This window comes from Coregonus clupeaformis, chromosome 12, assembly GCF_020615455.1.
Source record: "Coregonus clupeaformis isolate EN_2021a chromosome 12, ASM2061545v1, whole genome shotgun sequence".
In the NCBI taxonomy this organism is placed as follows: domain Eukaryota; kingdom Metazoa; phylum Chordata; class Actinopteri; order Salmoniformes; family Salmonidae; genus Coregonus; species Coregonus clupeaformis.
Genome location: NC_059203.1, coordinates 26,980,345 through 27,005,819, shown reverse-complemented (window position 1 = coordinate 27,005,819; position 25,475 = coordinate 26,980,345). Strand labels below are relative to the sequence as shown.

The following is a 25,475-nucleotide window of genomic DNA, read 5'->3' as shown; positions in this document are numbered from 1 at the left end:
AGTGCCAAGTCTAGGTCCAAAAGACTTCTCAACAGCTTCTACCCCCAAGCCATAAGACTCCTGAACAGCTAATCATGGCTACCCGGACTATTTGCACTGCCCCCCACCCCATCCTTTTTACGCTGCTGCTACTCTGTTAAGTATTTATGCATAGTCACTTTAACTCTACCCACATATACATATTACCTCAACTACCTCAACTAGCCGGTGCCCCCGCACATTGACTCTGCAACGGTACCCCCCTGTATATATAGCCTCCCTACTGTCACTTTATTTTACTTCTGCTCTTTTTTTTCTCAACACTTTTTTTTGTTGTTTTATTCTTACTTTTTTTGTTTAAAATAAATGCACTGTTGGTTAAGGGCTGTAAGTAAGCATTTCACTGTAATGTATGCACCTGTTGTATTCGGCGCATGTGACCAATAAAATTTGATTTGATTTGATTTAATAGTGAAGGTGTAAACTTGGCAGTAGAAAACCTAAACAGTATATTTGACCTCTGTTTCCCAATCAAATAAAAAAAAATTCAGGCAGACAACACAAGAAAATTAACAACAATGACAAATGGTTTGATGAAGAATGCAAAAAACCTAAGAAAGACATTGAGAAACCTATCCAACCAAAAACATAGAGACCCAGAAAACCTGAGCCTACGCCTTCAATATGGTGAATCACTCAAACAATACAGAAATACACTATGGAAAAAGAAAGAACAGCTCAATGTCAGAAATCAGCTCAATGTAATTAAAGAATCCGTAGAATCTAACCACTTCTGGGAAAATTGGAACACACTAAACAAACAACAACACGAAGAGTTATCTATCCAAAATGGAGATGTATGGATAAACCACTTCTCCAATCCTTTTGGCTCTATAACAAAGAACAAACAGCAAAAACAAATACATGATCAAATACACATTTTAGAATCAACTATTAAAAGACTAGCAGAACCCACTGGATTCTCCAATTACATTGAATGAACTACAGGACAACATACAAACCCTCCAACCCAAAAAGGCCTGTGGTGTTGATTTGTATACTAAAATGATTTGATAAAATGTACAGACCACAAATTCCAATTGACTATACTTAAACTCTTTAACATCATCCTCAGCTCTGGCATCTTCCCCAATATTTGGAACCAAGGATTGATCACCCCAATCCACAAAAGTGGAGACAAATATGACCCCAATAACTACCGTGGGATATGCGTCAACAGCAACCTTGGAAAATCCTCTGCATTATCATTAACAGCAGACTCGTACATTTCCTCAGTGAAAACAATGTACTTAGAAAATGTCAAATTGTCTTTACATACGACATTATAAAATCCATGCACACAAACAACAAGTATGCGGTTAGAATTGGGGTGAGACAGGGATGCAGCTTGAGCCCCACCCTCTTCAACATACGGTACAGTGAATTCGGAAAGTATTCAGACCCCTTGACCTTTTTCGTCTTTGTCACGTTACAGCCTTGTTCTAAAATGGATTCAATAGTCCCCCCCCCTCATAAATCTACAAACAATACCCCATAATGGCAAAGCAAAAACAGGTTTTAAATTTTTTTGCTATGAAAAAAACAAAACAAAACGAATATCACATTTACATAAGTATTCAGACCCTTTACTCAGTACTTTGTTGAAGCACCTTTGGCAACAATTACAGCCTCAATTCTTCTTGGGTATGAGGCTACGAGCTTGGCGCACCTGTATTTGGGGAGTTTCTCAGATTCTTCTCTGCAGATCCTCTCAAGCTCTGTCAGGTTGAAAGGGGAGCGTCGCTGCACAGCTATTTTCAGGTCTCTCCAGAGATGTTGGATCGGGTTCAAGTCCAGGCTCTGGCTGGGCCACAAGGACAGTCAGAGACTTGTCCCGAAGCCACTCCTGCGTTGTCTTGGCTGTGTGCTTAGGGTCGTTGTCCTGTTGGAAGGTGAACCTTCGACCCAGTCTGATGTCCTGAGCACTCTGGAGCAGGTTTTCATCAAGGATCTCTCTGTACTTTGCTCCGTTCATCTTTCCCTCGATCCTGACTAGTGTCCCATTCTCTGCCGCTGAAAATATCCCCACAGCATGATGCTGCCACCACCAAGCTTCACCGTAGGGATGGTGCCAGGTTTCATCCAGACGTGACGCTTGGCATTCAGGCCAAATAGTTTCATCTTGGTTTCATCAGACCAGAGAATCTTGTTTCTCATGTTCTGAGTCCTTTAGGTGCCTTTTGGCAAACTCCAAGCGGGCTTCCGTTTGGCCACTCTACCATAAAGGCCTGATTGGTGGAGTGCTGCAGAGATGATTGTCCTTCTGGAAGGTTATCCCATCTCCACAGAGGAACTATGGAGCTCTGTCAGAGTGACCATCAGGTTCTTAGTCACTTCCCTGACCAAGACCCTTCTCCCCCGATTGCTCAGTTTGGCCGGGCGGCTAGCTCTAGGAAGAGTCTTGGTGGTTCCAAACTTCTTCCATTTAAGAATGATGGAGGCAACTGTGTTCTTGGGGACCTTCAATACCGCAGACATATTTTGGTTCTGTTCCCCAGATCTGTGCCTCGAAACAATCCTTTCTCTGAGCTCTACGTACAATTCCTTCGACCTCATGGCTTGGTTTTTGCTCTGACATGCACTGTCAAAAGTGGGACCTTATATAGACAGGTGTGTGTCTTTCCAAATCATGTCCCATCAATTGAATTTACCACAGGTGGACTCCAATCAAGTTGTAGAAACATCTTAAAGATGATCAATGGAAACGGGATGCACCTGAGCTCAATTTTGAGTCTCATATCAAAGGGTTTGAATAGTTATGTAAATAAGGTATAAATATATAAGGTATCTGTTTTATAAAAAATAAATTCGCAAGCATTTCTGAACCTGTTTTCACTTTGTCATTATGGGGTATTGTGTGTAGATTGATGAGGAATTTTTTTAATTTAATCCATTTTAGAATAAGGCTGTAACATAACAAAGTGGAAAAAGGGAAGGGGTCTGAATACTTTCCGAATGCACTGTATATATCAATGAATTGGCGAGGTCACTAGAACAGTCACTAGAACAGTCACCATCCAGTTGCCAGGACCACAAATGCAAATTCCATCTAGTCTCCGTTGCCCTAGAGCACACAAACTATACGTACCTCGGCCTAAACATCAGCACCACAAGTAACTTCCCCAAAGCTGTGAACGATCTGAGAGACAAGGCAAGAAGGGCCGTCTACGCCATCAAAAGGAACATAACATTCGACATACCAATTAGGATCTGGCTGAAAATACGTGAATCAGTTATAGAACCCATTGCCTTTTATGGTTGTGAGGTCTGGGGTCTGCTCACCACCCAAGGAATCACAAAAAGTGACAAACACCAAATTGAGACTCTGCATGCAGAATTCTGCAAAAATATCCTCAGTGTACAACGTAAAACACAAAATAATGCATGCAGAGCAGAATTAGGCTGATACTCGCTAATGATCAAAATCCAGAAAAGAGCCGTTAACTTCTACAACCACCTAAAAGGAAGCGATCCCTAAATCTTCCATAACAACAAAGCCATCACCTACAGAGAGATGAACCTGGAGAAGAGTCCCCTAAGCAAGCTGGTCCTGACCCCACTGAGCCCCAGGATAGCAACACAATTAGACCCAACCAAATCATGAGAAAACAAAAAGAGAATTACTTGACACATTGGAAAGAATTAACAAAAAAACAGCGCAAACTAGAATGCTATTTGGCCCTAAACAGATGTACACAGTGGCAGAATACCTGACCACTGTGACTGACCCAAAATTAAGGAATGCTTTGACTATGTACAGACTCAGTGAGCATAGCCTTGCTATTGAGAAAGACCGCTCTAGGCAGACCTGGCTCTCAAGAGAAGACAGTCTATGTGCATACTGCCCACAAAATGAGGTGGAAACAGAGACGCACATCCTGACCTCCTGCCAAATGTATGACCATATTAGAGACATATTTCCCTCAGATTACACAGACCCACAAAGAATTTGAAAACAGGGAAGAGATTTTTGACGTACCGATTCCATGGCATAGTGTTTATGAACTGATACGCAAAACGACGCCGGATTCAAAACTTAGTATTTTTCAATTAAAATGTTTATATAAAATTCTTGCTACCAATTGAATTTGTATGGGGGATACAATCTTCCCAGCTCTGCAGATTTGGCTGTGAAGAGACAGAATCATATCATTTGTTTTGGTACTGTCCATTTGTAGCTTGTTTCTGGACACAGGTCCAGGAATGGCTGAAGGATTGCAATATTTGCATGGAGCTGACCCTGCAGATGGCACTACTGGGTGATCTGAAAAGTCATAGTCAATCGATCAATAATATAATAATACTTTTAGCAAAGATGTTTATTTTCAATTCACAAACTGTAGAAACAATGAGAATAGAAAGGTTCAGAACTTTTGTAAAACATCACAGTACAGTTGAAAAATATATGGCAGATAGAAATCCAATATGGATGGTGTTAAGAGATAGATGGGAGGTGTTGAATGGAGCTGAAGGATGGGACTAATAACAACAACTAATAACAAGATAACTAGTGGAAGACATGCTGTGTCCATAATAAGTATATAGGTGATATATTGTGAGCTTTTGTGAAAGAGCACAGTTAGAAAGATATGGTATATAGAAGCATACCAGATGGACATCATGAAAATGATCGGAGAAAGTTCAGGAGTAAAAACAAACAAAGTATAATTATTGACTGTGTCCATAAAATGTATATAGTATGTATAAGCATGAAGTAGAGGCCTAAGCATTGTTGTTCACTAGTTTACTCCAATTACGAAAGGGATGGTGGGGTTGGAAAGTAATAAAGGGAAATATATACAGTGGGGAGAACAAGTATTTGATACACTGCCGATTTTGCAGGTTTTCCTACTTACAAAGCATGTAGAGGTCTGTAATTTTTATCATAGGTACACTTCAACTGCGAGAGACGGAATCTAAAACAAAAATCCAGAAAATCACATTGTATGATTTTTAAGTAATTCATTTGCATTTTATTGCATGACATAAGTATTTGATCACCTACCAACCAGTAAGAATTCCGGCTCTCACAGACCTGTTAGTTTTTCTTTAAGAAGCCCTCCTGTTCTCCACTCATTACCTGTATTAACTGCACCTGTTTGAACTCGTTACCTGTATAAAAGACACCTGTCCACACACTCAATCAAACAGACTCCCTCAGTAAGAGCATTGAAGATGGGTCGTGGCTGGGTCTTCCAGCATGACAACGACCCGAAACACACAGCCAGGGCAACTAAGGAGTGGCTCCGTAAGAAGCATCTCAAGGTCCTGGAGTGGCCTAGCCAGTCTCCAGACCTGAACCCAATAGAAAATCTTTGGAGGGAGCTGAAAGTCCGTATTGCCCAGCGACAGCCCCCGAAACCTGAAGGATCTGGAGAAGGTTTGTATGGAGGAGTGGGCCAAAATCCCTGCTGCAGTGTGTGCAAACCTGGTCAAGACCTACAGGAAACGTATGATCTCTGTAATTGCAAACAAAGGTTTCTGTACCAAATATTAAGTTCTGCTTTTCTGATGTATCAAATACTTATGTCATGCAATAAAATGCAAATGAATTACTTAAAAATCATACAATGTGATTTTCTGGATTTTTGTTTTAGATTCCGTCTCTCACAGTTGAAGTGTACCCATGATAAAAATTACAGACCTCTACATGCTTTGTAAGTAGGAAAACCTGCAAAATCGGCAGTGTAGCTATGAAAAATTATTTGCCCCCTTTCTAATTTCCTCTACTTTTGCATATTTGTGATACTGAATGTTATCAGATCTTCAACCAAAACCTAATATTAGATAAAGGGAACATAAGTGAACAAATAACACAAAAATTACATATTTATTTCATAAACGAAGTAATGCAACACCCAATTCCCCTGTGTGAAAAAGTAATTGCCCCATTACACTCAATAACTGGTTGTGCCACCTTTAGCTGCAATGACTCCAACCAAATGCTTCCTGTAGTTGTTGATCAGTCTCTCACGTCGCTGTGGAGGAATTTTGGCCCACTCTTCTATGCAGAACTGCTTTAACTCAGTGATGTGTGGGTTTTCAAGCATGAACTGTTCGTTTTCAAGTCCTGCCACAACATCTCAATTGGGATTAGGTCTGGACTTTGACTAGGCCATTCCAAAACTTCCAATTTGTTGCTTTTTAGCAATTTTCATGTAGACTTGATTGTGTGTTTTGGATCATTGTCTTGCTGCATGACCCAGCTGCGCTTCAGCTTCAGCTCACAGACGGATGGTGTGACATTCTCCTGTAGAATTCTCTGATACAGAGCAGAATTCATGGTTCCTTCTATTAAGGCAAGTCGTCCAGGTCCTGAGGCAGCAAAGCATCCCCAAACCATCACACCACCACCATCATGCTTGACCTTTGGTATGATGTTCTTACTGTGGAATGCAGAGTTTGGTTTTCGCCAGGCATTACTGGAATCATGTCGTACAAAAAGTTATACTTTTGAATCATCTGTCCATAGAACGTTCTTCCAAGAGTCTTGATGATCATCCAGGTGCTTTTTGGCAAACTTTAGTCAACTTTTTGGACGAGATGGGTCCCATTATGCCTGGCGAAAACCAAACACTGCATTCCACAGTAAGAACAGCATACCAAAGGTCAAGCATGGTGGAAATGGCGGAGCCATTTATGCATAGTGCATCTTTAAATCAAATGTTACAGAGGAAAGTGAAGATCAAGTTAAAGTGGGTGGGTAATAGCTGTGGAATTCACATTGAACTGAGAGTATTTGGCATCTTTGGCAGAAGAGAAACACATCCCTCAGTCTCACTTTGACTTTACTTGCTATTTTTTACTCTTTCTGATAACCTCTCTCTCTCTCTCTCCACAGAGTGTATTCTGAGCCCCATGTCTCTTCTCTGGAAGCTCTAGCACCGGTGTCTTCCTCTCCTGTCAGTGGTGGCGACCCCTGTAGGAGCATGTCGGCAGCACAGACTCAGAAGGACAGCGAGGGTCCTTGGGGACTGGACTCCCTGGGCCTGAGCCAGAGAGAGCTGGTCCTGGCTGAAGCCCTACAGATGGAGTATGATGCCCTGTCCAGACTCAAACAGGACAAGGGGGTGGACAGCCAGGGGACCAGCAGCCAGGGGGGTGGGAAGGTACCTAAGCAACTCCCCTGGGAGGGCCAGACGCAGGTCGATCGCCCCCTCCCACCCTGCCCCAGTCTTAGTCCTCCTGGAAGGAGTTTGCTAAGAGGGCTATCTGGCTCGGACCCCTCCCTCCACCACCTCCAGCCTGGGGGGTCCCACTCCCCACAGCCCTCCCCAGCCAGGGCCACCCCTTCTCGGGGAAGCCACAGCAAGGAGCCCATCTATATCCTGGAGAGTCCAGGGAAGGGAGACTACCTGAGCTCCAGCTATGGGGAGTCTGGGTCTACCTATGGTTCTTCTCTGACTCTGCCTAAAGGCTTCCCCCCTCCTCCTGATGACCCTCCTCCTGCTGTACCCCCCAGGACCCCTCTACCCCCCTCCTCTGAGCCCTTCCTGCCCCCCCGACCCACTACGACTCCCCGAGATGTCAACCTGTTCACCCCCGAGGTGGACAAGCCCAAACTGTCGTCAGGTGAGATGCTAAACTACGAGAGCCTCAACGACGCTCTCTCCAAGCTCAATGGGGATTGGCCATCGCCAAGGGGTAGGCGGGCCAACGGGGACCAATCAGGGAAGCCGGTGGCTCGGGGGAGTAAGACTCTCCCCCCTCAGGTGCCCCCCCGCACCTACTTACCTATCCAGAAGAGCAACAAGAACCAGCACAGAGTGTCAGCAGTCCCGGTAACTACTCACCCTATGACAGACTATGACAGGGTTACGGCCGGTTCACGACAGCTTCATTACGTGACTTAGCATGACATAGCATTAATTCACATCTAGCATTGTTACCTCATACCCTCATTCCATGTTTCCATAGGGAAACCTAGACACAAATAAAGAAGCCTTGAAATGTCTAGTTTTGTTTTATCCCCAGTTTAATTCAATCCAGTCAAGTCCAGCCCAGCTGTGTTCCGTTATGTTGAGTTCTGTGACTCTGATCTTTCCTGTGTCTCTGTGTGTGTGTGATTGACAGGTGTCCCTGGGCCCCAGGCTCAATGGTTTTGGCTATGAGCTCTTCCAGGTGTCAGAGGAGAGAGATGAGGAGGTTGCAGCCTTCTGTCACATGCTCGATGTGTAAGTGTATGGCCCAATCCCAAATCGACCCCTACACCCAATGCACTTGTGGAGATCTGAGAGGATTTGATTGATATAAGCCATATGGTTAAACTTCCACCTACGGTATTAGAAGGAAAGATGGAGCTATTGCCACATTGCTTACACCTATCACATCCTCTCAGAACTCCACATAGGACATAGTGTTTGGGGTTGATTTGGGATTGGGGCCAAATGTTACCCTTTTACCCTCAGTCAGGCTGTGTCATGGTTTTGTTGTGGTTGTATTATGGTCAGATTGTGGTCAGGCTGACTATATGCAGTTATCACCATGACTGTGTGTTGTCAGGCTATTTATTATCTGTTAATAATCATCCCTGTGTGTTGTGGTTGTGTTGTGTTCAGATTGCGGTCTACGTATCCGTGCAGCGACCGGTCTAAGAACACAGGGTTTGTGTGGTCACCCTCAGTGGGGCCGGAAGAGCTGCAACAGGGGTTAGGGGTCAGCATCAAGGTTACGGTCATCAGCGACCACTTTAAAGAACCACTCACCTTCACCTGCGATGGTAAGACACACACACACACACACACACACACAATGCAGACCCTGCAGGTTCAACAGCACAGAGATCTCACCCCTATTCTCATACACACCCTCAGTGAATGTAATGTTTGCTTCCCTCAGTCCTGTCCAGACCACTGTGGTTGTCCAGGATCAGGGATAAGGGATCAGGGATCAGAAATAAGGGAAAGCCTGTTGTTGGAGTTCCCTTAATGTAATTACGCTGACCGGATCACAGCCAACCAACTGGCCTCTCAATTAAACATGACTGACTCTCATTCATCTGTCGGAGGGAGGGAGAGGGAAAGAGAGGAGGAATAGAGGGAGATTTAAGGAATGGGGGAGGAAAGGAATCATCACTATGTTCATGCCAAGAAAGTTTACTGTTTTTCTGCCTTGCTTTCTCTCTCTGTTTCTCTCTCCACCTCACCCTTTCTCCATTAGTGGGTGTAAGACTATGTGCTGTGGGTACAGTCAGGTCATGACTCATGATTGGGGCAGAGAGGTTGTTTGTTCTCACTCAGAGAGATCAAACTGGCCAAATAAACAGTCACTCTATTGCCTCATTCTTCGGTCTCTCTCAATTCAATTCAATAGACTTTATTAACATGGCAAGTTAAATTACTTACATTGTCAAAGTATACATATAACAACAATGGTGGGACCAACAGCAATAATAATAGTAGTAGTGTAAATGGGATTACCATTAACAGCAACTACAACAACAATATTAATGAGAATAACAATACATTAAAGCAATCTCTCTCGCTCTCTCTCTCTCAGGGTCGTCTACGGTAGACCTGTTGATCTACCAGACGTTGTGTTATGCTCATGAAGACCTCGACCACATCGATGTCGACCACTACCTCCTCAAAGTCTGCGGTCAGGCAGAGTTCCTACAGAAGTAAAGACAACCATCTATCTCTAAAGTTTTTATTTTCTTTCTTTCCTGTTAGTTGGGCCCAGAGGGTGGGACTGGGAGGTAGAGAGCACACACACACACATGCGATTACACAAACAGCAGTTCTGTAAGGCAGAGAAGTGACGAGAGCCTTGCCTTGGAAAAGCCTCTCTCATAGACCTTGGCTATACACTCCTAGACCGTGGCTATACACTCCTAGACCTTGGCTGTACACTCCTCGACCGTGGCTATACACTCCTAGACCTTGGCTATACACTCCTAGACCGTGGCTATACACTCCTAGACCGTGGCTATACACTCCTAGACCGTGGCTATACACTCCTAGACCGTGGCTATACACTCCTAGACCGTGGCTATACACTCCTAGACCGTGGCTATACACTCCTAGACAGTGGCTATATACTCATAGACCTTGGCTGTACACTCCTCGACCGTGGCTATACACTCATAGACCTTGGCTATACACTCCTAGACCGTGGCTATACACTCCTAGACCGTGGCTATACACTCCTAGACCTTGGCTATACACTCATAGACCTTGGCTGTACACTCATAGACCTTGGCTATACACTCCCAGACCGTGGCTATACACTCCTAGACCGTGGCTATACACTCCTAGACCTTGGCTATACACTCCTAGACCTTGGCTATACACTCCTAGACCGTGGCTATACACTCCTAGACCGTGGCTATACACTCCTAGACCGTGGCTATACACTCCTAGACCGTGGCTATACACTCCTAGACCGTGGCTATACACTCCTAGACCGTGGCTATACACTCCTAGACCGTTGCTATACACTCCTAGACCGTTGCTATACACTCCTAGACCGTTGCTATACACTCCTCGACCGTGGCTATACACTCCTAGACCTTGGCTATACACTCCTAGACCGTTGCTATACACTCCTAGACCGTGGCTATACACTCATAGTCTCAGCCCTGTGTTTGTGTGTGTGTGTGTATGCATGCATGTCTCAACCTTACGTTTCAGTGTGTGTGTGTATGTTTGTATGCGAGAGGCCCAGGCTATAGGAGTGTGTGTGTTTTTAGGCTTTATCATATGACTGACATTGCAGTGAGTTGGAGGTAGACTGTGGGAGAGAGAGCGCTAGAGTGTGTGTGTGTCTTTGTGGTCCAGATATACACACTCATTTAACTGAAGGCCTCAATTGTGGTAGTTTTTAACAAGCTCTGCTGATGTCTGTGGGCCGACCTAAACCACCCCCCTTTTTCCACACTCACACACTCACGCACAGTAACAGTATGTCTGTGGGCCAGCTTAGCCACAGTGGGTTTCCCCTAAAACATGACCTTTCCCCCCGCACCACACACACCCTGACACACACCCTGACACGCACACACCCTCCCTCCCACTCCCCTATGAAGTCTTCTTTCAGAGGAAACAGCCAGCCAGGGTTGAAAGGTATTTTACAGCAAGCTTCATTCCGGTCCAGTGCAGCTGAACATATACAGTGGGGAGAACAAGTATTTGATACACTGCAGATTTTGCAGGTTTTCCTACTTACAAAGCATGTAGAGGTCTGTAATTTTTATCATGGGTACACTTCAACTGTGAGAGATGGAATCTAAAACAAAAATCCAGAAAATCACATTGTATGATTTTTAAGTAATTCATTTGCATTTTATTGCATGACATAAGTATTTGATACATCAGAAAAGCAGAACTTAATATTTGGTACAGAAACCTTTGTTTGCAATTACAGAGATCATACGTTTCCTGTAGGTCTTGACCAGGTTTGCACACACTGCAGCAGGGATTTTGGCCCACTCCTCCATACAAACCTTCTCCAGATCCTTCAGGTTTCGGGGCAATACGCTCCGTAAGAAGCATCTCAAGGTCCTGGAGTGGCCTAGCCAGTCTCCAGACCTGAACCCAATAGAAAACCTTTGGAGGGAGCTGAAAGTCTGTATTGCCCAGCGACAGCCCCGAAACCTGAAGGATCTGGAGAAGGTCTGTATGGAGGAGTGGGCCAAAATCCCTGCTGCAGTGTGTGCAAACCTGGTCAAGAACTACAGGAAACGTTGATCTCTGTATTGCAAATTCCTTTTCTTTTTTTATATTTTCTTTTTCTTTCCTCACAGTTTAAGTGTACCTATGATAAAAATTACAGACCTCTACATGCTTTGTAAGTAGGAAAACCTGCAAAAGCGGCAGTGTATCAAATACTTGTTCTCCCCACTGTATGTGTGTGTTTGCACATGTTTTCTGGCTCTGTGCACTTGTGTGTTTAATTTCTAGCTCAGTGCAGCTGCACATATACATGCAAGAGAGAGAGCGTGTGTGTGTGTGTCTGTCTTTCAGGTTGTTGTTTTTTTTCAGGCCCAGAGCAGCTGTTTGTTTCCTTGTCTGTGTGTGTGTGTCTGTGTGTGTGTCTGTGTGTGTGCGCGCATGTGCGTTTCTGGCCTACAGCTGAGCAGCAGCAGGAAGTGTGTTTTCCCCTGATAACCTGCGGCTGTTAAAAGTGGGCGGGACTTTCTCTGTGTGCTGAGGTCATTGTTTGTTACCCAGCTGTCAATCACAGGGCTGGAATGTAGTAGGGCTTCAGCTCTCTCTCTTTTGTTTCCCCTCCCCTCTCACTCTCTTATTTATGGCTGGAGCAAAACAATCACCTCACAATGAACTCCCATGCCCATATTGTAGTGGGTTTTCCCCTGTGTGTGTATTCACTAAGTACAGCTGCATCACAGCATTGTGTCGGGACATGGCTTCTTCACTTGAATGGCATACTTGTCCAACAAATGTTTTTTTTGATTATTTTTTTTATGAATAATGTGTTTGTTTTTTTGATGAATGTACTTTAATGCTTTGTTTATATATATATATATATATATATTGGACAACTTTTCTATAAAACTTTAAGTCTCTCTCTCTCTGTCTCTCTCTGTCTCTCTCTGTCTCTTTATTTCTGTATCTCGCTCTCTCTCTCTCTCTTTGTCAGTTCCCAGACGTTGGCTGGGTTGGAGTATATCCAGCTGTGTTTGAAGTTTGACTGGGACATTCGTCTCTTCCTTAGCAAGAGAGGCTCTGTCAACACAGATCTGGGCCGCACGGTGAGCACACACACACACACATACACCACACACGCATGCATGCAGTAGCACGCACGCAGTAGCCCACACACACACACACACACACACACCCACTCTTGTTTGATGATGTGGTTGTGTTGTGATTGACAGGAGGAAGATGATGAGATGGCCTCTACGATGAACCACAGCATCCTGCTGCAGGAGCGACCAATCAAACAGACAGTTACTAGGTGAGGGGGAGGGGCCTAGAGCTCTCGCACCACTGATTACATTAGAGATGCAACCTTCATCAAGGTGATTTGTAATCTGATTGGATAACTTGGATGATTGGAAGTAAAATAAATGTGATGTGTCTACCAACTGGGACGGATTAGTTAAATCTTCTTGGAATATGTTAAAACTTCTTTAAAAAGCAATAGAAGGCCTTCGGCTGAGACTTTGATATCTTTAACAGTGTTGTTGATATTTCCTTGTTTGAACAGGGAGGCTTTGACTCTGCTCCTGGACACCTTTCAGAACGAGGCTGAGTCCTTCCTGCTATCAGAGGTAACCTTCTACACACACGCCCATACACACACACAAGAAGGAACACAAACATGTTTGGCTTTTTTTATTCTTAAAATTGATGTGTAAGATAGAGAATTCAATGTTCTCTCCCTCCCGCCCTCTGTAGGTGGAGCTTGTGTTGCACGTGGAAAGGCTCGTCCAATCATTGAAGGCTCTCTGCAGCTCGCTGGCTGCCGTGGAAACGCCTGACATCACTTCCGCCCTCAACCAGCTTCCAGCATGCCCCTGTCGTCTGCAGCCCAGAGTCCAGAAGGTAAACACACACACTCACAATCACACACACATCTGCCACGCTTCAGATACACAGATCTAGGATCAGTTTACCCTCCCTCAATCATAGCCTTAAACATTATGATCTTAGATCAGTACCCAAGGATAACTTCATTCATTACTGTACTCCTGTAACTCCAGAACCAACGGTTGGTTGAATGCATTCTGTAACTGTGTATGTGTGTGTCTCTTCACAGGATTCATCAGTGCTGGCCATCAGAGAGAACAGAGGTAAGTTCCTCACTACTTTAATGTCCTACAACAACACAGAATAATCCACACAGAGATACTGGGTGGTAGGGGATGACAGACAGAAGACGGGATATGAGAAAGAGGACAGACAGAGGGGAAGGGAGAAAGAGGACAGACAGAGGGGAAGGGAGAAAGAGGACAGACAGAGGAGAAGGGAGAAAGGTGAACTGAGGATAGAAAAAGAGGAGTGATGAGATACTGTAGATGGAAGAGAGGAGCGAGGGAGGAAGAGGACAGATGGAGAGGAGGGTCACTGGGTTATGGGGTCAAGGTCAGGTCTGTACAGTAGTGTAACGGAATTAAGATCGTACCGTAAGCTCCACAGCCGAGTTGCTAGCTTTTCGGCGGCACAACTGGCTAGTACGTTGTCAAGAGGACGGTCATGTATTTTTGCGAGGCAGAGGAACCTGGGTTGAGCCATTGTACACACCGTGTACCCAGATAGGGAGGAAGCTATACTGCTAAGCAGGCACACTGGTCCATCACAGTAGCACTATCTCATGTCAGAGCGGAAGTGTCCTTGACTTGTTGTGACGCACATCCGTGACATCCTTCTCGGCGGTTGTCCCTAATCTCTACCTCCCCCTGTCACACTCAGCCATCCTTCCTGTTTGTTTAACTTCGTACAGGATACACCAAGCACCTCCTACATCCATCCACCGCCCTCTATCTGTCCGTCCGCCCTAGAAAAGAGAGGGATAACATTTCAGAGAGGTGGGATGTTGTTTTCTGTGTAGGGCTGAGCTGCTGCTCCACTGGATGTATAAAGAGACACAATGTAAACAGTGGAGCCCAGTCAGCTGAGCTGTGTTGACATAGAGCAGCCATGTTCTGTTTCCCAAATGGCACCCCTAAGAGCCTTGGTCAAAAGTAGTGCACTATATAGGTAAGAGGGTGCCATTTGTGATGTAGCCATGGAATGATGACAATAACTGATGTTTGACATTCCTCTGGTAGTGTAGAAACACAAGGTGATGAACAGGTGAAAACACACACTGTACAATAGAGCAGTGTTTCCCAACCCTGGTCCTGGAGGACCCCCAACAGGACAAGCACACCTGATTCAACTTGTCAACTAATCATCAAGCCCTCAATGAGTTGAATGAGGTGTGTTTGTCAAGGGCTACAATGAAACTGTATACTGTTGGGGGTACTCGAGGGCCAGGCCGTAGGGTCGGTGATGTGAATCTAAATGGTTTCTGAAAATGTTGCAGAGAAAGTGGTGGAGAAGCTGACAGCGGCCATTTTGGATCTGGTGGAGCTGTACTGCAGCACGTTCAACGCTAACTTCCACACCACGGTGCAGAGCAACCGGCACACGGCGCCCACACAGGAAGCAGGCCTGGTCACCAACGTCCTATCCTTCAGCGTCTACGCTGCTCACCGCATCCCCATCATATGGGCTGCCAGGTAACACACACACACGGGCAGCTGTTCAGGCTGGATTTCCCCAGTATAATCCATGAGGATGACATTGTGTTATGAAGCATAGCAGCATACCTTCTCCCTCTCTCCTCCTCCCTCCCCTTCTCCCTCTACTTCTCTCTTTCCTTCACTCTCCCGCCCATTTTCACTTCCCTTACTTTTCCCATCCTCTCTTCCCTCTTCTACCCTGTTTTTCCCCTCCCTGTCCCCATCCCATCCCTCCCTCTATATTGACCTGAGTGTATTCAGTTCAGGCCAAACCCTCCCCCTGAATCTCCATTCATCTGTCTTCTCTAAGCAACTGCCCTCTCCTCAACTCTCCTCTGGCACTGCCATCCCACCATTCCCATACATTCTATACACAAGTCCTTACCCTGCCCATTCCCCCACACTCACCCTACAGCCCTATTGCCCTTACCACTGTCTCTGTGGCTACACTTTCCCCTGTACTCTCCCTATCCCCACTGCTGTGTATGGCCCTGCTTCACTCCCCCACCCCCTTCCAGCCACGTGAATGGTCCGCTCTGCTCCACCCCCATCCCCTCTCCAGACCCCAGTTGGCTGGCCCCTTTGTCTCCCCCTGAAACTGATGCTGGCATGTGATTGGTTCCTGACAAAGGGTGATTGACAGCTTGGGAACCCTGCCTAACCTTTGACCCGAAGGGGCGGGGCAGAGTGCTGGCTGGTCGCTAGGCACCTGTCCGGCGGTGTCACATGCCATCTTTGTGTGTGAAGTTGTGTCTTTGTGTGCAGGAAGACTGATCAATTGATACCAAAATAACAGCTAATCTCCCACACAATAGATATCCTCTGTATTGATAAGGTTTTCAGATAGGGATTTAGGTAGCAATTAGGAATGTGCATATTTCCCTTTCAAGACGATACGATATGTATCAAGATACATGGGCTCCGATACGAGAAAACAGCGCCGGAGAAGATGGCTGCTGTTTTACAGCCCTCTAACCAATTGTACTATTATGTGTGTTTTTCCGCGTTATTTGTAATTTATTTTGTACATAATGTTTCTGCCATCGTCTCTTATAACCAAAAAGAGCTTCTGGATATTAGGACAGCGATGACTCACCGCATATTGGACGAAGATTTTTTCTTCAACAAGGCGGCCGCGAAGGATATCCTACAGACACCCGACAAGGCCCAAATTCGCGTGAGGAAGAGACGGAGATATCGTGGACGTAGGGCGGTGTGCCTTCTATCCTGCCTACATCGGCAGGATAGAACGGCTGACTCCGGTAAGACAAGGGGTGGCGGTGTATATTTGTAAACAACAGCTGGTGCACAAAATCAAATACTAAGGAAATCTCAAGGTTTTGCTCGCCTGAGGTAGAGTATCTTATGATAAGCTGTAGACCACACTATTTACCAAGAGAGTTTTCATCTATATTTTTCATAGCTGTCTATTTACCACCACAAACCAATGCTGGCATTAAGATTGCATTGAATGAGCTGTATAAGGCCATAAATCAGCAGGAAAACGCTCATCCAGATGCAGCGCTCCTAGTGGCCGGGGACTTTAATGCAGGGAAACTTAAATCCGTTCTACCTAATTTCTACCAGCATGTTAAATGTGCAACCAGAGGAAAAAAAACTCTAGACCACCTTTACTCCACACACAGAGACGCATACAAAGCTCTCCCTCGCCCTCCATTTGGCAAATCTGACCATAACTCTATCCTCCTGATTCCTGCTTATAAGCAAAAACTAAAGCAGGAAGCACCAGTGACTCGGTTAATAAAAAAGTGGTCAGATGACACAGATGCTAAGCTACAGGACTGTTTTGCTAGCACAGACTGGAACATGTTCCGGGATTCTTCAGATAGCATTGAGGAGTACACCACATCAGTCACTGGCTTCATCAATAAGTGCATCGATGATGTCGTCCCCACAGTGACCGTACGTACATACCCCCAACCAGAAGCCATGGATTACAGGAAACATCCGCACTGAGCTAAAAGGTAGAGCTGCCGCTTTCAAGGAGCGGGACTCTAACCCGGACGCTTATAAGAAATCCCGCTATGCCCTCCGACGAACCATCAAACAGGCAAAGAGTCAATACAGGACTAAGATTGAATCGTACTACACTGGCTCTGACGCTCGTCGGATGTGGCAGGGCTTGAAAACTATTACAGACTACAAAGGGAAGCACAGCCGCGAGCTGCCCAGTGACACAAGACTTCCAGACGAGCTAAACCACTTCTATGCTCGCTTCGAGGCAAGCAACACTGAAGCATGCATGAGAGCACCAGCTGTTCCGGATGACTATGTGATCACGCTCTCCGTAGCCGATGTGAGTATGACTTTTAAGCAGGTCAACATTCACAAGGCCGCAGGGCCAGACGGATTACCAGGACGTGTACTCCGAGCATGTGCTGACCAACTGGCAAGTGTCTTCACTGACATTTTCAACATGTCCCTGACTGAGTCTGTAATACCAACATGTTTCAAGCAGACCACCATAGTCCCCGTGCCCAAGTACTCTAAGATAACCTGCCTAAATGACTACCGACCCATAGCACTGACGTCTGTAGCCATGAAGTGCTTCGAAAGGCTGGTCATGGCTCACATCAACAGCATTATCCCAGAAACCCTAGACCCACTCCAATTTGCATACCACCCCAACAGATCCACAGACGATGCAATCTCTATTGCACTCCACACTGCCCTTTCCCACCTGGACAAGAGGAACACCTACGTGAGAATGCTATTCATTGACTACAGCTCAGCATTCAACACCATAGTGCCCTCAAAGCTCATCACTAAGCTAAGGATCCTGGGACTAAACACCTCCCTCTGCAACTGGATCCTGGACTTCCTGACAGGCCGCCCCCAAGTGGTAAGGGTAGGTAACAACACATCTGCCACACTGATCCTCAACACAGGGGCCCCTCAGGGGTGCGTGCTCAGTCCCTTTCTGTACTCCCTGTTCACCCATGACTGCATGTCCAGGCACGACTCCAACACCATCATTAAGTTTGCCGACGACACAACAGTGGTAGGCATGATCACCGACAACGATGAGACAGCCTATAGGGAGGAGGTCAGAGACCTGGCCGTGTGGTGCCAGGACAACAACCTCTCCCTCAACGTGACCAAGACAAAGGAGATGATTGTGGACTACAGGAAAAAAAAGAGGACTGAGCACGCCCCCATTCTCATCGACGGGGCTGTAGTGGAACAGGTTGAGAGCTTCAATTTCCTTGGTGTCCACATCACCAACGAACTATCATGGTCCAAACACACCAAGACAGTCGTGAAGAGGGCACGACAAAGCCTATTCCCCCTCAGGAGACTGAAAAGATTTGGCATGGGTCCTCAGATCCTCAAAAAATTCTACAGCTGCACCATCGAGAGCATCCTGACTGGTTGCATCACCGCCTGGTATGGCAACTGCTTGGCCTCCGACCGCAAGGCACTACAGAGGGTAGTGCATACGGCCCAGTACATCACTGGGGCCAAGCTTCCCTGCCATCCAGGACCTCTATACCAGGCGGTGTCAGAGGAAAGCCCTCAAAATTGTCAAAGACTCCAGCCACCCTAGTCATAGACTGTTCTCTCTGCTACCGCACGGCAAGCGGTACCGGAGTGCCAAGTCTAGGTCCAAAAGACTTCTCAACAGCTTCTACCCCCAAGCCATAAGACTCCTGAACAGCTAATCATGGCTACCCAGACTATTTGCACTGCCCCCCCACCCCCATCCTTTTACGCTGCTGCTACTCTGTTAATTATTTATGCATAGTCACTTTAACTCTGCCCACATATACATATTACTTCAACTACCTCAACTAGCCGGTGCCCCCGCACATTGACTCTGCACCGGCACCCCCCTGTATATATAGCCTCCCTACTGTTATTTTATTTTACTTCTGCTCTTTTTTTCTCAACACTTTTTTTGTTGTTTAATTTTTACTTTTTTGTTAAAAATAAATGCACTGTTGGTTAAGGGCTGTAAGTAAGCATTTCACTGTAATGTCTGCACCTGTTGTATTCGGCGCATGTGGCCAATAAAATGTGATTTGATTTGATACAGAAACTGTATGTTTTAGTTTGAATCGATTCGGTTTGATTACAGAACGAATCAATGCAATGTGGTTCGATTCGATGCACTAACGTTTGTTGCATAAACACATTCATTTTACACAAGTCCTTACCCTACCCATTCCACCACACTCACAGGCTATAGCCAGATCAGAGTTGTGTCTCCAGTAGCTTAACTTTTATTTCGGTAAAACAAAATTTTCAACAGCGCAGAGATAACAATAACCTAATAAGCCTAATATCACGCAAGCCATTTTTGCATTTGAATGCTGAAGGTGCCGCGCAGATGTGCAAGATCAGGAACAGGCCACCTACCTCGTGTTGGTCAGTGCGCAAAGCTGTGCACAGTCCGCAGTTTGACTAGGCTACTGATACTCCTAGGGTTGTTCGGCATGCCAATGCTTAGTTCGACACTGAAGGAGAGGACGCGTCAGTTGTCACAAACTGAGGTGTTTTCGGAAGGTAGAAAGAAAGTAATATGAGCAACATTTTCATCGGTTTGGGGTCCGATGAAGTCCTATCTTAAACATTTGAAACGGGGACTGATGGGTATCGGGGAATCGTTACATCCCTAGTAGCAATAGCACTCTACTTTACTGTAAGACAAATTACATGGTAACGTTGTTACCCAATGTTATTACCCTTTTAATTACTATTCAGTCTGTTGGGGATTAATATAAATAAAATAATTTGTGAATACTTCTAATTTGAATCACTGTTTCTCTGGGTAACGTTTAGAGTTTTCCCTGCCTGCCCCAGTGCCTGACTGGGCTGCTATTCCTTTTTAGTGCAGTATTTTCATTCTTCCTTTTATACCTCCTCTCTAGGGACCAGCCTCCTCTTATTCCCTCTTTATAAAGACCCCGGCCCAGGCTCCAGTACCAATTTAATAATGTAGGACTGGGTTACAGATTAGGAGAGAGAGGGGGAGAGGATGGGAGCGAAAGAGGGAGAGCAACAGGTTGGGTGTGTGTGTGTGAGAGGGAGAGAGTGATACTTAATCACAGTGAGTGAGAAAGAGTGAGAGATTGAGAGGGGTAGAGAGAGATGTATTTACTCGGCTTTCTTTCCTGTAATGTTAGCTAGCTTGACCCACATTCCGACACGAGAACAATTTTTATGCATACTCTAACAATTGCATTTCAATCAATCACATTTATATTTGAAGCCCTTTTTACATCAGCAGTTGCCACAACGTGCTTATATAGAAACCCAGCCAAAAACTCCAGAGAGCAAGCAATGCATGGTGGCTAGGAAAAAGATTAGATTTAACAAGTAACATCTCTAAATGATCATAGCTTTTATCTGGATTCACCTTGTCATGGAATTCGCTGATCTCCTCTCCTCTGTTATCCCATTGGCTGATCTCCTCTCCTCTGTTATCCCATTGGCTGATTTCCTCTTCCTCTTCCTGTCAGCTACGAGGGCTTCTTCCTGTCGTGCTCTCTGACCCATGGAGGGGCGGAGCTTTGTGCCCCCCAGCACACCAGCAAACAGCAGGTCAGCAAGTACCTGTTTCACCTGGTAGTCTGGGACCAGAGGTATGTACCCAATCACAACAGACCTTAGACACCTCAACCAACCTCACAGAGATGTTCACCAATCAGAGTCTATGTATCCTAATATTACTTGATGCTTATCATTTAAAAGTAATATAGGTATTTGCTATCCAAACAACCACTTCTAATAACATGTACTCATAACATACACAACGTACACGTAGGCTTCCTAAAGCATGTTAGTGTTCAATCCATCCCACTCTAGTACCAGGTGTTCTGTTTGTCCACCTACGTTCCCCTATATGTGTGTAATGGAAAGAGCTGTTAGTTGTGCGTGTGGGTGTGTTTACAGTGAGGGAAAGAAGTATTTGATCCCCTGCTGATTTTGTACGTTTGCCCACTGACAAAGACATGATCAGTCTATAATTTTAATGGTAGGTTTATTAGAACAGTGAGTGACAGAATAACAACAACAAAATCCAGAAAAACGCATGTCAAAAATGTTATAAATTGATTTGGGGGTGTTTTTCTGCTAAGGGGACAGGACAACTTCACCGCATCAAAGGGACGATGGACGGAGCCATGTACCGTCAAATCTTGGGTGAGAACCTCCTTCCCTCAGCCAAGGCATTGAAAATGGGTCGTGGATGGGTATTCCAGCATGACAATGACCCCAAACACACGGCCAAGGCAACAAAGGAGTGGCTCAAGAAGAAGCACATTAAGGTCCTGGAGTGGCCTAGCCAGTCTCCAGACCTTAATCCCATAGAAAATCTGTGGAGGGAGCTGAAGGTTCGAGTTGCCAAACGTCAGGCTCGAAACCTTAATGACTTGGAGAAGATCTGCAAAGAAGAGTGGGACAAAATCCCTCCTGAGATGTGTGCAAACCTGGTGGCCAACTACAAGAAACGTCTGACCTCTGTGATTGCCAACAAGGGTTTTGCCACCAAGTACTAAGTCATGTTTTGCAGAGGGGTCAAATACTTATTTCCCTCATTAAAATGCAAATCAATTGATAACATTTTTGACATGTGTTTTTCTGGATTTTCTTGTTGTTATTCTGTTTCTCACTGTTCAAATAAACCTACCAATAAAATTGTAGACTGATCATGTCTTTGTCAGTGGGCAAACGTACAAAATCAGCAGGGGATCAAATACTTTTTTCCCTCACTGTATGTGTGAGTGCACATGTGTGTACTTATTGAAGCAGATGGAAAGTGTTTACAGTGGGTTGTAACTAGTCTCCTTGGCTACGTATGCAGCATCCAGTATCGATTTTCTGATCTCTGTACCTCCTGTCCTTGATGCGTTGTCCCTGGGGTTATTTTAAAGACACTATTGTTGCAATAATATTTTTGCCTCTATTGTAATAATATTTGTAGTCCTCCGGTATCTGGGTGGATTTATAAAGCGTTGTAGAGAAACATGTTTTTATCAACCCTTGTAGGCATAATGGTTCCTTCAGATGTGACAGCAGTGCAAAACCTTGACCCTAAAACACCACTTCCCGAGAAGACTGCATTGACAGTGTCCAGCTTGTTGGAGCTTCTTGAGATGGCATAAACACAAATAGACCTGGCACAAATACCAAATAGGACATGTTTCATTCTGGCTGGAGTACTTTGGAGTTTGGACAGGGAGTGTAGCGGGCTACAGCCTTGTAAGGTAGCCTTCCTCAAACTGCTCTTGGTTTGTTGGTCGTGTAAGTCTTGAAAGTAAATTGTTTGTCTTTTTGGCTGGACGACTCATCTTAATGTCCTACTCCAGTCTCCTTTTCACCTCATTTATCACCTGATTTACTTAACAAAAGGCACATCTCAGTAGGTGGTCCAGGTGTCCTCATGACATGGCACAAGTGGGGGGGGTGAGCCTTTCCTCTTTTGTTCTCTATTGCTCCTCAAGCATCTATTACGGGATTCCCGTCCTTAGTGTACAACATGGCCCCGTAACTGAACATGTTGTCTTAGTTAGCGAAACATGCTAGCAGATCCACCAGTGGGGTTTAGCTCAGAACCAATGGTGTGTGTTCATCACACGACTATTTTTAGTTAGCTCAATGCTAGCTCCTTTCATGCTAACAAGTCTTTGAAGTTTTAGGATTCCAACAGAGTTCTTAATGTGTTCTTCTCTTTCATGTAGGAGATATGTTGAAAGCACACAGGTCCCATGTGGATGACAGAGGGCTAAATATAATGGAGGGCCCGTTTACTAGCCCTATAACGTTACTCTGCTGTTCACTAATAGTTACAGTGAGGGATCGTTTACTAGCTCTATAACATTACTCTGCTCTTCACTAATAGTTACAGTGAGGGATCGTTTACTAGCTCTATAACATTACTCTGCTCTTCACTAATAGTTACAGTGAGGGATCGTTTACTAGCTCTATAACGTTACTCTGCTGTTCACTAATAGTTACAGTGAGGGATCGTTTACTAGCTCTATAACATTACTCTGCTGTTCACTAATAATTACAGTGAGGGATCGTTTACTAGCTCTATAACATTACTCTGCTCTTCACTAATAGTTACAGTGAGGGATATTTTACTAGCTCTATAACATTACTCTGCTGTTCACTAATAGTTACAGTGAGGGATCTTTTACTAGCTCTATAACATTACTCTGCTGTTCACTAATAGTTACAGTGAGGGATCGTTTACTAGCTCTATAACATTACTCTGCTGTTCACTAATAGTTACAGTGAGGGATCGTTTACTAGCTCTATAATGTTACTCTGCTGTTCACTAATAGTTACAGTGAGGGATTGTTTACTAGCTCTATAACATTACTCTGCTGTTCACTAATAGTTACAGTGAGGGATTGTTTACTAGCTCTATAACGTTACTCTGCTGTTCAGTTACAGTGCCACTCCCAGACAACTCTCTTCTAGGGAAATTAGTATTTACTTTATATTATAGCTACTGCATTTCACAAGGATTCAACTACAACTGAATCGATCTCTCCCGCTCTCTCAACCCCCCACTCTCTTTCCTTCTCTATTCCTCTCTTCCCCTTCAATCCTTCTCTATATCCTCCTCCTCTCTCATTGCATTTCTCTCTTTTCTCCCTCCCTCCCTCTCCCCCCCAGGGTGTGTTTCCCAGTGCAGATCAACCAGTTGCCAAGGGAGACCCAGATGCAAGTGACTCTGTATGCCAGTGCTCTGCCACCACCTGGAGGAGCGGAAGAGAAGGGTAGTAAGCAGCGCCGCAGCATCGAATCCCTGGGCTGGGTCACCATGCCCCTCTTCAACTTCAGACAGTGAGTAGTGGTCCACAGGAGGGTGGGTGGGTGTGTGAGTCAGTCTGAGATTATGACCGTCACCCTCTCCCCCAGCATCCTGACGTGTGGGAGGAAGCTACTGGGTCTGTGGCCTTCCACCCCAGGAAGTAACGCTCACTCCAGCTCCCCCAACTTCAGCCAGCCTGACAGCGTCATCCTGCAGGTAACTGACCTAGTCACACACACACACACACACACACACACACACACACTTTTTCTCCTCCTCTTCCTTCCTCTCTTTCTCTTATGTCACTCAATTTCTTTTTCAAGGTGTAGTTCCCTATTACCTATTGTCCTCCTTTTTCACTCCCTCTCTTTTTCCCTCCTTTACAGCTTTCCTTTCCTCTCCGCCCTCCCTCTTCCTCACTCTCTCCCCCCTCTTTCCTCTCCGCCCTCCCTCTTCCTCACTCTCTCCCCCCTCTTTCCTCTCCGCCCTCCCTCTTCCTCACTCTCTCCCCCCTCTTTCCTCTCCGCCCTCCCTCTTCCTCACTCTCTCCCCCCTCTTTCCTCTCCAGACTGGCCTGTTTCAATAAAACATATACTGTTGCTCCTGGTCAAAAGAACAGCCTCGAAAAGGCTTACACACACACTACAGGTACAGTAGGTTTTCTGCCTGAGTGTGTAACATGAAAGTTTGATGTCTTTTGGCCCGTTTTAGAGCTGTGGCGCAGATATGGGGTTTGGAGTTCTAAAGTGCTCTATCTGTCTCTACCGGCTCAATGACCAGAATATTCCCCACACATGTTAAAGCATAGGCAGAGGGACTCACACGCACATTGGTAGTCATGCATGTAGTGCTCACACACACACACACACACACACACACACACACTACAACTGCTGCCTGCAGAAGGGACCTGAAAGTAGGTCAGATGGATCTTTTCTGGCCAAAGAACATACCTGGGATGTTAGACTGCCCTGCTGTATACCTTCTGACACACACATCCTCCTTGCCCTCACTCTCACTCTCACATTCTCTTACACTCACTTCTCTCGCTCGCTCGCTCGCTCACTCACACACGCACACGCAGTGTTTCTTCTCAGCAGTATTGTAGTGTAAACCCATTCCCTCCTGCAGTGCCAGCCCAGTGTGTGGCAGTGCCAACTGGCCCGTGGCGCTGTTTCCCAGTGGCTCTTTGTCTCAGTGCAGTGCCCTGCGTTAAAATGGGATCTCTGTGTGTGCTCTATTGCAATCAGTCTCCTTATTAACGTGGGGACATCATTTGAGGCTTCATACATCATCACTGATGGCAGAACATATGCTTACACACACACACACACTCCCCCCACATCGTATAAGAAACATCTGGGGCCTGCCATACATCTGTCACTCATTAACCCGAATGTAACCCCCTCACACACACACACACATTTCAATGCCAAAACAAATTTACTGGATGAT

At 45.4% G+C, this 25,475-nt stretch overlaps 1 protein-coding gene across 2 annotated transcripts in view; it reads left to right on the top strand.

The window, feature by feature from the left end:
• LOC121578144 (phosphatidylinositol 4-phosphate 3-kinase C2 domain-containing subunit beta-like) overlaps positions 1-25,475 on the top strand; it is a 64,705-nt gene that overhangs the window by 17,327 nt on the left and 21,903 nt on the right. For both annotated transcript variants that reach the window (XR_006002738.2, XM_041892277.2), the window contains exons 2-14: positions 6,881-7,820; positions 8,113-8,213; positions 8,598-8,758; positions 9,538-9,658; positions 12,640-12,751; positions 12,881-12,960; positions 13,213-13,276; positions 13,404-13,550; positions 13,765-13,798; positions 15,034-15,229; positions 20,716-20,838; positions 23,882-24,052; positions 24,128-24,236. Coding sequence is in view for 1 of the 2 variants with exons in the window: in XM_041892277.2 (XP_041748211.1) it covers positions 6,969-7,820; positions 8,113-8,213; positions 8,598-8,758; positions 9,538-9,658; positions 12,640-12,751; positions 12,881-12,960; positions 13,213-13,276; positions 13,404-13,550; positions 13,765-13,798; positions 15,034-15,229; positions 20,716-20,838; positions 23,882-24,052; positions 24,128-24,236 (2,271 nt within the window). In the remaining variant the exon portion in view is untranslated. The remainder of the gene's footprint in view (positions 1-6,880; positions 7,821-8,112; positions 8,214-8,597; positions 8,759-9,537; positions 9,659-12,639; positions 12,752-12,880; positions 12,961-13,212; positions 13,277-13,403; positions 13,551-13,764; positions 13,799-15,033; positions 15,230-20,715; positions 20,839-23,881; positions 24,053-24,127; positions 24,237-25,475) is intronic.